Source organism: Pezoporus wallicus, unplaced genomic scaffold (genome assembly GCF_028554395.1).
Source record: "Pezoporus wallicus isolate ANWC-B61680 ecotype Strahan unplaced genomic scaffold, APGP_CSIRO_Pwel_v1 contig_6787, whole genome shotgun sequence".
NCBI lineage: Eukaryota > Metazoa > Chordata > Aves > Psittaciformes > Psittacidae > Pezoporus > Pezoporus wallicus.
The window spans coordinates 2,494,975-2,507,234 of NW_026636951.1; the positions used below are offsets into that span (position 1 = coordinate 2,494,975).

The 12,260-nt window shown below is 34.8% G+C and overlaps 1 protein-coding gene across 1 annotated transcript in view; it reads right to left on the reverse strand.

The window, feature by feature from the left end:
* Positions 1 to 12,260, reverse strand: part of HECTD2 (HECT domain E3 ubiquitin protein ligase 2) — a 40,521-nt gene that overhangs the window by 19,330 nt on the left and 8,931 nt on the right. Inside the window, exons 4-11 of the mRNA XM_057402370.1 lie at positions 10,414 to 10,552; positions 7,910 to 8,012; positions 6,907 to 6,996; positions 6,265 to 6,329; positions 5,379 to 5,424; positions 4,257 to 4,366; positions 2,730 to 2,878; positions 1,109 to 1,232 (exon numbers count right to left, since the gene is read on the reverse strand). Of these exons, the coding sequence (XP_057258353.1) occupies positions 1,109 to 1,232; positions 2,730 to 2,878; positions 4,257 to 4,366; positions 5,379 to 5,424; positions 6,265 to 6,329; positions 6,907 to 6,996; positions 7,910 to 8,012; positions 10,414 to 10,552 (826 nt within the window). The remainder of the gene's footprint in view (positions 1 to 1,108; positions 1,233 to 2,729; positions 2,879 to 4,256; positions 4,367 to 5,378; positions 5,425 to 6,264; positions 6,330 to 6,906; positions 6,997 to 7,909; positions 8,013 to 10,413; positions 10,553 to 12,260) is intronic.

Sequence of the window (12,260 nt, forward strand, 5' to 3'; positions counted from 1 at the left end):
GAACTGGAGCAGGTGGAAATCTTGCAGCCCTTTTGTAAGTTTGGATGTGGGTGCCAAAACAGCCAGATGGTGCCAGTGGAAAAAAAAAAAAAAGTAAATCTGAAGCTCAGCAGTATCCAGATTCCAATACTTGTACTGAGACTATGCAAAACCTACTGAACATTTACTGCTATCATGTGTCATGGGGTTTGATGGGGCCTTTTTTTGCCTTCTTTTCCATTTATTTGTTTTTAATTCCTTCCCAAGCAGAATATCAGGTATCAGACAGAAACCTAGCCTACAATACCTGCTTTAGTGGAGCAAATAATGTGAAGTTTTCCTCAACTGCTGCTGAAGACAAGGAAAACTGCACATGGAATAAGCAAAAAGCTACATTTGGGTGGCTGTTGTCTTATATTAGCTTACTGAAAAGTCTTGAAATATGAGGAATTTTAATTGATCTTGTGATTCAAGCTGTAAAGACTGAGTGATACATACTAATATGCTAAAAGATACAGCTATACAAAACATTTTTATTAAGAAAATGTCACTGAGATTTTAAATTTTAGCAGTAAAATGAAATGCCTGTTTCTCTAGATGTTTCTAAATCACACTGCTGGCTGCCTTTTACAAGAAGAGAAATACCTTTGTAAGCTTTGAGTCTGTAAAGATTTAACTTGTATGTTATCTTCATGTAACAGAAATAGTGCTATTGATTTTAGTGGAGCAAATAGGATTGGAGCCACATATATACAGATAGAGACATTTTCATCATTAAGTAGTAAGTATGCACACACCACTTTCTATGAACATTTGAGGCTATATTTTTGTAGTAAGACACAATTAGAAGTCTATGCCAGTAAATAATAAACTCATATTATCATCTATATTTCACATCTTTTCTCCAGTTTGCAAAGTCAGAATGAGATCTATTGCATGCAGTCTTGCATCCATGCAATACCAAGTATATCAAGTAGCAGCTATACAATGTTTTTCCAATAAAATACAGTATTTAATGTGGTTATATATACACACTACATACATGCTATAAGATAGATATACATGATATACATAGTGTAGATACAGTGCTTTGAAATACTAATTAACAAGAAACAACCACTTATTTTACCTGTGAGAATTTCCGTAACATTGCCAGTTATGATATTCTTCCATAAGATCAATATGATCAAGTGTAGAATTGTAGAAATCCGTATATGAAATAATAGGAGGACTGATCAGACAATTTGCAGCATCTACAAAGAAAACACAAAAGTCTTTTAAAATACTGCCTGGATTCAGCACATTTGTTGTCTAGGTATCCTGGGCACCCATGCCCTCAGAAACTTTAAGCCAAGTCGGATACTAATAACTTTGTCTCAGTCTTACCTGCAGGTTAACAAGTGTAACATGACATCACACTAACTGTTGTGGAAAACAATACCTAGTTCAGCCCATTTATGATAAGAGAACGTCCATTTGATGCTTAATGACACAAGCTAAGTTAAGGTTTCATGCATAGAGTTCTTTTTTGCTGAAATCGATGAAAAAACAGTTTGATAGATGGATTTCTTAATTATTGTTGTTTAATTTTAAACTTAGCTATGGATACAACATCTACATGCTTTTCAGGTAACAATTATCTCTTTGAGTTTGATGCCTGTTTGTAAAAGAGATGGAAAGAGAGTGGCATAAAACATAGTATTCAAAGATACACCTATTTCCTCAGGTAACTACTATACCATCTAGCCTCACCAATACAAAAATGACCATATCAAAACCAATTCACATTTAAGCTGCCTATCTCATTATTTAATATTTGTATAACAACATGTGTTTCATTCACACAATGTCAAATATCTAATAAGTTTTCTGTAAATCCACTTAAACATGATTAATTTTTGATCAGTCAGAAAGTAATGTATTTTGAATTACTAAATATTTCTTTTCCCAGAAATATGGAACTACAAACTCTTTCACAGATGACTAGACGACACATGTTTTTTTTCAGATACAGGTGAGCTTTATCTAAGCTGTCACTCTGGACAGGCAGGACTGTGCAGAATGCTTTTAAGCAGTTTTAAGTTGACAGTGAAATGAAAATGTCCTCACTCCAATCTTAATTTTCACTTGGTGGTTTCATCTTCTCTTAGAGAGAAGAAAATGTTTTTACCTCTAAAGAAAAGCGGACTGACCTTAAGCCTTTCATCTCCATAGCAAATGCTCTAATCACTAAGCTGTTTGGGATGAGTGGAGAAGGGTTGCATTTGCAATTGTCGTATTTTCTGTGTTCTATGGTTGAACTGGACAAGGATTTACTTTTTCTAAGCTGTAGTTTTGGACATATGCACTGCCAAGCTTCTCTTGGATGCCAAATATTTCTGTGGGGCTAAGCCACTTACAGAAGAAATTCTGGGAATTACACACAACAGTTTCTTTTACAAAACTAAGGGAAACCCTAAGCATCGGTTACTTCCATGGACTTTTGTTTGAATGATGAGCACTTGTTACAGGAAAATTATGCATAGCAATTACCCTTTACCAGAAAACAACTACAAATACTTCCCAATAGAAGATGCCTTTTGTTGTTTATTACTTTTTGGCATATTATTGTAGTTTGTACTGTGCCACTATCATTGTCAATCTCACCCAGAAGAGGAATAAACTATTCCTCCTCATATGTATACACATACAAAGAAATATACATATATATCCACATACATATGCATATACAGTTCAAGCAAAATACCTACTAAATAAACCCAAGACTTTGGCTGCTGATGGAATCCACCAGGTACATTTCACCATAGGTGGAAACTCTTCAGGTTTTGCAGGAAACAAGCGTAAAGAAATAAATTGCAGTAACCTGTCCACCAGCTGCTTGAACCTCTTCTGCGAAATCCTAAAACAAATGTGTTGCAGTTACTCTCACGTGATCACTGTCCACACTAGGGCTTTTATTATCAGATTTCAATTTTATTTTTTAAAGAACATGCCCTATACGTAAAAACAAATGCCAAATATAAAGTTTAAGAAGCATGCTTTTAAACACTGATACACAGCAGTGCTCTTCATCAGTGCACCGCTAAGCTTTTTAATGCCTGTGACTTGAAAAAAACCCACCAAAATGCAGTAGAATCATTAGTTCTTGACTTTTAGTAAACAAAAAGAAAACAAAACTCCTTAGCTATTTCAATCCACAATCTGAATAGTGAAGAAGTCTGATTTTTTTTTTTTTTTTGAGACACTTGGTCCTATTGAACAAAGAACGGAAACTACTGAAGCTTGTGACAAGTGCACATTTTAAATTATGTGCACCAGTTCCATATCACAACAATACACATGTGTACATGTATTAGAGAATGCTTTTGTAAATAAGAGCTCTCTTATTTTAATGGTTTAGACTTCTGATACATGTTTTAAAAATAAAAATATTGATATGCCTATTGCATCCCTAATCAAGGGGGTAAACATCATTTGTAAACACTGATACAAATGAAATAATATCACATATTTAAGCAAATCTAGACATATTAGAGGGTAGGGAGAGGGGAATATAATTTCCAACCTTGCAGGTAAGAAAATCCTTTATTAACAGATTCCCTTAAAGGTCAGGGAATTGTGAATATGGCCATTCAAATTTTTCATTTTTACACCACACTGAAATTTTTGCACAATTATTATGAGGAAGGCAACCAGCATACCAATTCTTAAAACCTGCTCTTTGGGTAGTTACCCCATATGACTTTGTTAGTGACGTGCTATTAAGAATTACTTGAATTAATTAAAAAAATCTAATGCCCTAACTACAGTCTCTCACCACTTCCATTACACTATGAAGCAGGGACTTGATTTGATTTGTGAATTTCATAAAACACAGTAAAGTTACAGTATCTTCTGCAAATTATCCAAGACATATCTTTATTTACACAAAGATCTTAAAGATGTTTGTATTTATAATAGCATTTAAACATATACCTAAAAAATTTACATACATAAGTATTTTGCATGTGTTACAGAAAAATAACTTTAAAAAGTTATTTTGGAATGAAGGCTATTTTGCATATTCATTTTTATACATTATATACAGTTTGCATCTATAAATCAGTATCACTTAGTGGACTATGCCCAAATGTACTTTGAAAACAACAAAAACAATCTCTGTACTCAATTAAATTAACTTTCATGTAATTTATAAAACAGTCAACATCAATGGAAATACAGTAACAATTGTAATCCTAAAAATGGAATTTTTATTTTTATTTTTTTAATTTTTTTACTTTTTAGACCAGTGCACTAGGAAATGATGGTCAGCTTCTGTTAAGGCTGCTATCTGTCTTAGCAAGTGAGCATAGATGACATAAGTAGAAGTGTTACTAAATTGAGGATTCTGAAAAAGATTAAAAAAATGTGTTAGGTTAATAAACTGCAGAAAGGGAAAGAAGTCATTAGGAATTTTTCTTATGTTTGTTCTTGTTCAAATGAAAAGTACATATCTTCTATCTTGTAAAAGTATGGTTTTTTTTTTCTTTTCTTGTTTTAGTTTCAAAAGAAAGCCCAAAGGTAATAAAGGCAGTACCCAACAGATTTTTCTGGATTATCATTTAATGCACAGCACATACATTATACTCCTCTGAGTGATGTGCTTTCCATCTAAGTAATAAGGATTCTCATAGCTCCTGTCTTCCTGCATATCAGTCCAAACCTATTTTCTCTTATGTATGAGTTAACACATTCCTACTTTTCAGCAGGATATATCCCTTGTAATTCACAGCTAGCATACCACCCCAGAAAACTATTGTCTCAAAAAATTAAATTACCATCTAATCATCTCAAATAGCAGCAGAAATCTCTCCTTGTGTGGAGAGATGTTATCTACACTTGTAAAATTTAAAGGGCAAATTTGCTACAAATGCAAATCAAATATAATAGTAAAGGTAATACCCTAACACAGGCAGAAATCAGACAATGTAGCCAGTCAGACTGGCGAGAGTCTACTGGATATAATGCAATTCTGGAGAAAGTTACAGCAATATAAAAAAGTGCATATACTGAAACTTTCTGGAAAGATCAGTGTTACAGAATAACAGTAAGGCAAATCTAGGAACAAGGAAAAAAGAACAAATAATCTGCTAAAACATTTGTTTTTCCAACCCACAAAATGACAGGAAACAATTACATGTCTGTTACTTCATAGTTTTAACCTATGTAACATTTCCCCATCAACTATATTCCATCAAGCTCCCATTCCCATCATGCATACCCTAAACTTCTTCTCTATTTTAATGCATTCTTATAACAGGAAATTAAATGTGAAGTATCTTTTTTTGCAGAGTATACTGGTTTATAGATTATACACTAAGCAGACATACACTTAAATAAAAATATTGTATTTTTCTTACCTGTAGAAGTATACAGTATGCTCTAAGATCATCTTTTGTTCGTGGCCTGTGAATGAACGAAATAATAAGCAGAACTATATGTATACATGATATACACAAAGAGCCATGAAATCATGCACCTACAATTTAACTTTGCTTTGCAGAAGTGTTTATTTGCCTTATGCTTGATATTTCCTGTCAGAATTATTATACACTTCTTCCACTGCAGACTCTGTACTTCTTGGTGTTTATCTGTTTCAATGCTTTTACATTACCAAATGCAGCAACAGCACAGAAAAAGCACTATAAGATAGAGAAAGGAACAGCCAAAGGTTGGGTCACAGGCGAGTCACAACAAGGCACTGACACTTGCCGTATCTTTTCATGAATCAAACTCCATTCTCATTTCTCTTGCCTCTTGCAAAAATGTTGTCATCTCCAAATCATCTGCCTTTGGGCTATCCCTTTCTGCATCCTGCACTGCCTTTTCCATGCTGGTGCCACACTTGAACAGTATTGTGAAGTAAACTTTGGATCAAGGAATTACCTAGGTTAAAATGACCTAGTTGCTGTTGGAGGGTGAGCAGGGAGAATATATTTTACTTTAGATAAATTCCTTAACTCATCTCACAGTTCAGACGCTCAAAAGATTGCCCTGGCAACAGGCAGCTGAGATTTTGTGGAGGAATGTATTGCTGGGCCTGGGTCTGCCCCTCAGGGGTTGAATGTCAGCTTAGAGAGTTCAAGATATATTTCAGCATATTTGCCTGCCAAAAGGAGACAAGTTCTTAAGAGTCAAACAAGTTGTATCAAATCATATTACTTCTTTAGCTAAAAGAATAAAAACAAAACGTGTATCAACTTTAAGTGCTGACACAGCACTGAAGCAAGCACTTGTTATAATTACCCTGTCCATTCTTGTAGCAGACCATTAATTACTCCTTTTAGGACTGATTTCTGAACATCTTGAGGCTATGGAAGAAAGAAAGGAAAAATCATATCTCATGTAATTATATATATGCTATACAATGTACTGTATGAACAAGCAAGCTTGTTTTGCTTGTGATTCAAGCCAGCCAAGAAATCTTTGCATTATGATACCATACTCCTAAGTATCTTTCCTCGCAGACTATTAGCTGAGGCCTGGAGTTGTGTCAATGACTGCTTTCAATGATTTAAACAACTTCAAAAATGTAAATATAATTTCTAAATTACTCCCATCCTTTGTTGAGTAGGCACAGTACCTACTTTTTACTACCCCATCCTCACTTTTTCCTTATTTCCCAACATGCAGTGTCCCATCAGTCATGTTATATCCTGCAAGCAGTCTTTGAGATCTAGCACAGTACAAGCTGTTCATTACTAGTAGCAAAAATATCCCCTTTACTATAGCCGTTTTCACGACTCTGGTAATTCTCATGGGGCCATTTTAAGTATGTTTTGAGAGATTCTTCAGAAAAACTTTTGGTATAAATTGCTTCTTAGCATATTTCTTTGCTGAAATAATTGCTACAATGTTTTAGAACATGAACTCTTTCCTTCTACTTACAGTATTTAATAAGGCATCATAAACAACATTCACAAAATTTGCATCAATTCCAGAGTCTTCAGTGGTATTAAATGGAGAATTGGCATCTTTCTGTAAGTTAGACAATACATGAAGCAATTTGATTTTGAAATGTTTTGAATATTTTAGCTATCTTTGAGAAATAAAAGTTTAACAGCAAGCTTAAACAAAACACAGATGTAATTATTTTTCTTATCAAACCCTTAAGAATCTAAGATGCTTTTATTAATATGTGAAGGATGTAACTAAACAACAGTAATCATACACATTGGCAATATTAATGTAACACCATTATCATATCATTCTATTTTCATAATGTAAGAGGGTTTCAAATAATGAATTACATAAAATTTTCATTTTTCGTCTTTATTGTTGATCTATTATCAGACAAGAGCAATAAGGTCATAAGCATTCAATATTTGTTAAGTAACTAGAAGTCACAGCTTATTTTGTCTAGGGTCAGGCACTACTGTCCATATTAAATACCATAAGCATATTTTGCTCTGTAACAGGCAGGAAATATTAATTTAGCATGAATTCAGAAAGTTTTCAGACATGAATATGATCTTTCCCAAGGAAAACTGAGGATGCCATCACAACACAAGAACAGCTATATTACTTGAACCCATATCACATGTGTTTTGGCAACAGGGAATTTCTGTTTCCAGATTTGCCTGGGTCTCCATATTTGCTGCATGTTTTTAAACTGTAGTTTGTGCAAAAATCATCTACACAGCCATACTGCCACAAAACGAACTACATACTGGAATTTTAAAGTTCCACATATATTTGAAATAGAGTCGCTTAAACTGGAATCTATAAATCAATGCAATAACAATTGTCTACCAAAGACAGGTGAGATTGTGACAAAACGATCTTAGCAGCCTTGAATAAGTAGCTACAAGCCCTTAACTGACATTTTTGTAAACAATTCAAAGATACAAAGCACTGCAAGTACTAAAGAGTATTATGAATTATTTTCTACCTTAAATGCAGCGTTTATCTCCAAGAAAGAATCAAATGTTGTAGTATAAAAATCGTGTACAGCTTTCCAATCTCCTGATGACTTAGCCTTTTCAACATCATCCCTAGAAAGGATATAGTAAAATATTGATAATAGAAGGATTCAATCTTTCCAACCTTCCCACTTAGACTTTACACTGCACTGTAACTCTAAGCTTTCCTCAGTAAGCACACTTAGAAGAGAGACAGGTATAATATCACTACTTTGCTAACATCTTCCTTGTCATTTTAAGATCATGGTATTACAAGAGAACAAAAGCATAGTTTGTGTTTGATACACCTGAGCAATGTCTTTTATTCAAAATGTTAATTCATGGTGTCACAGTTCAGTATGTCAAGACAAATAATTAGCAAAACAGAATTATGCTGAAAACACACTGACATGATAAAATTTCTAACTAGTTTATTAAAAGCTCCTTAAGTAGTCAAATCAACTCTCATTTGTTCAAAATATTATTTCTCTTCTTTGTATGCAACTGTACACATCTCCTAAGGGACTCTTTAAGTATTGGACCTTAAAGTAAGTATCTGTATATGAACTTTTGTACAATACCATGCATTTAAAATAAACAAACAAGCCCCAAACAACCTTTAATGCAGATTTTTTAGCTATCTACAGTGCTGGTGATACAAATCCCAGCTGGATTCCCCCAAGTAATTTCTTAGTACTAGATACTAGTATCTAGATACTAGATATTAAAAGTACTAGATACTTAGTACTAGATACTAAGCACTAGATACTTAGTACTAGATCTAGTATCTAGATACTAAAAAATAAACATCAGTGGACATACCAAAGATGTTAATAACTTTTTAATACTTTATTTGAAAGAATAAAATTTTTGGTAATTACTTAATTAAGCAGCAGTCAATCAATACAAAAAACCTGAATATAGAAAAAACATCAGCTCTTCAGATCACTCAAATACCAACATAGGATCGCCTCTCATCAAGCTGTAATACCCGTTTCCTTTTCCACCAAATACACACACTGAGTAATCAGAAAGCATTCCTTTCCTCACTGACTGCACAAAATTTCAAACACGGAAAAGAGCAGTAAAGAGTATATGCTCATACGCTTCTTAGAGCAACTGTGATATTTTCTTAAATTTTTTTTTTGTCCCCATCTGTTTGAAAAAATAGAAGAATCAGGCTTCTTCCTGGGAATACTTCTCCCCATTCTTTGATGAAGATAATTCTACTGTAAAACACTTGAGGGTATTACAGAGCATAATGCTGCTCTGTGGGTGCTAAGGCTAAAAAAAAAAAACAACAAAACAAACACCATACTTCCGATGAATTAGTAAATACTCACCTAAGAATACTCTAAGAACATATCCACACTAAAGAAACACTGCCAATATATGTCCATGTATTGCAGGCAGGATTCCCTAGTACAGACACACTTGATGCCATTAGGTTTTCCACAAAGTTACGCCATTTCCACAAATGACAGTGTCAACATCATAATTTTGGGGGACTTATGTGAAACAGAGAAAAAAAGTTCCCTATTGCCTTGCGTCCACAACAAATCAAGCAAAGCTAGCAAAACTCTCTAGTGTACACCTGACATCATGGAAACAAGCTCTACTAGTTAAGAGCAACTCAGGTGATTTCACTGGGGACTCATGCTAGCCCAGCTCAGCCAATCAAGCATCATTGCTGAGTATCATCAACAGAGCTGAAAGAAATCTAATGCAGATACAGTTTTGATTAAGGGTCTGTACTGATTTGGAAAAACAGAAGTGGAACACCAGACACTATTTCACATCAATTTTACTTCTAGCTAAATCACTGTTTTAAGGCAGCAGCATAAATATTGTGTACACAGACTAGTTAATCTTAAAACTTTTTACTTAGACAAACTTAAAGCATAGGGAATCTCAAAAGTGCTAGAATAGCTTATGCTGCTTATGTGATCACAAAAGCAGCAAGGATATGTGAAAAAAAGTTTTTGCCATAAAACTAATATTGAAAATTAACCCTCTAACATAAAGCATGAACAGTGCAGTCCATGTAATCACCACTCGGTCCTCAAGTACATTGTTATACATTCAAGTAACTGATGTGCAGTGCTTCAAAGACTGAGAATGCACAGTACCTCAAAGGACACACCAAACTGGCAGTGCAAATAAAACATTAGGATTGAAAGGGATTTTCTAGCCCACAATATGCCATACATGGGGTTTTTTTAAACTAAACATCCCCTGAATGTCAGTAACCGAATTTCTAACTCTGAAGTACAACCTTTGCCATTTCTTGAACAGAACAACACTTCAAACTACAGAAAGTATTTTGGTAATTTTCACAGTAAGTTATCAATCCCACCATCACAACCCAACTACCTGTCAGCCTTACTAAACTGTCTCCTCATTTGTGATTAACAAAATCTACTGTATGAATCAGGACAACACAAAGCAAGTTCAAAGGGATAAAGTATGCTTTCAGAAACACAGGGTGACTTACTGAAAATCCTTCACAGTTTTGGTTCGGATAGGAAGGGAACGTTCAGGAGGAATTGGTGCTTTCAGTTCTTGGGGTAGTGTGTCTATAGAGATGCGCTGCTTTTGTCGTACATCGAGGCATATAGGTGGTAAGTCTCTCACTTGTAAAAAAAAACCCAATAAATAAAATGCAATCATATGCAGTTAGTAAAATACAGCTATAAAGAAACTAGGAAAAAAAAGAAAATTCACACTGATTAATTCTACAACTTTAAACCCCAACTCGTCCAAATACTTTCTGTACTATGTGCTCAGACCAGACATGATAGAAACTTCAACTAATTGAATGGAAATACAAACTTCGAAACAAAAACCATGCCCTGAGTTTGTAGCTATATCTTTGTGAACAATGGGTGGAGAAAATTGGCCAGTTTGCCTCTTACCTAAGGTCTTCTGAAAGAAGGGACTCTACTATTTTATAAATGAGCTTTTCCACCCAGTTGCAAACAAATGATTTGCTTATTACAAAAAAAAAAGAAAAAAGAAAGAAAACCAAGACACATTTTCACAACAGAATTGCTGACATGCTGCTGTCAAACAAACAAAAAAAAAAGGGGGGGGGGAAGGCTGGTGGTCTGTGTTCCAACTCATTATTTGGAAAAATAGCAAAATATTGTACTTACATAAACTTACATAAGACACATAGATATTACACCAGTAACACACACTGGTATGCATACAGCAGTATTCATATCACACGAGAAAACCTCAAGTTTCTTTCACATATACTTTCCCCATGTATACTTTCACTTTTAGAAATGAGTGGTGCAGGATTTTCTTTAAATCTATTGTAGCTGTAGATACTCAACCTTCTGAACATAAAGCCAAGTGCCTTCTAAAGTCAAATGCATAAAGTGCCTATTCTAAACATCACATCTACCTGTGAACATGAGGAAGTCAAGCAAAGCAAGTTACAACACAATTACAATAAAATAAATTTTTAAAAAAAGAAAAAAGGATGTTATGAACTACAGCATTAACCCAGAGTGATCCTGTTATGTTTGCTATTTGAAAGGCAAACAGAGCAATCCATGAGTGATAGCTATTAGTCATGAATAATAGCGTTGTCCATTATTGCATTTATAATATGCATTGTAAACATTGTAACACACAAACTGTAACACTGGTGATCCCTACACCTAACGAAAATCTCAAGCACAACCACACCAAAGTCCAACTATTTTCTGAGGTAAAAGTTTGTCTACACTGATATATTAATTTTACCTAGAGCTGACTGTGAATCATCTAAAACCTCCTAAAGCAATCTCTCCAATAAATTAAACGGGAAATATAAGTTTTCTGTCTTGCAGAGAATTATTGCTGAAACAGAAGCATCTGGAAACAATTCTCAATAAATCTGTCTGCCTATTCTAAGTACAAGTAGCAGTGCTTTAAAAGATCTTTCTATTCTACACCTTTCTATTTGATTTGAGAATGTCGTATTAGGTTTATCTAGGTTTATGTGGCAAGGTTTTGGCAGCAGGGCGGCTGCAGGGGTGGCCTACGTGAGAGGACATGGGGCTACCTCTACATGAGACACAGCCACCTACAAAACACTTTGGCTACCAGTGGCCAAAGCTGAGCCCCTCAGCTTTGAGGGGCCCAGCTCAGCCTTTTTTTTCAGTGGTACTCATAGCACCTCTGTGATAATAACAGTAAAAAACACTGCACAGCAGCTGAAAGAGAGGAAGAATTGGAGGGGAAGGCGGGCCAGAGGGGATAAACCTCCCTGCAGACACCTAGCTCAGTGGAGAAGGGGAGGAGGTGTTCCAGGCACTGGAGGCAGGGATTCCCGTGGAGAAGACCACA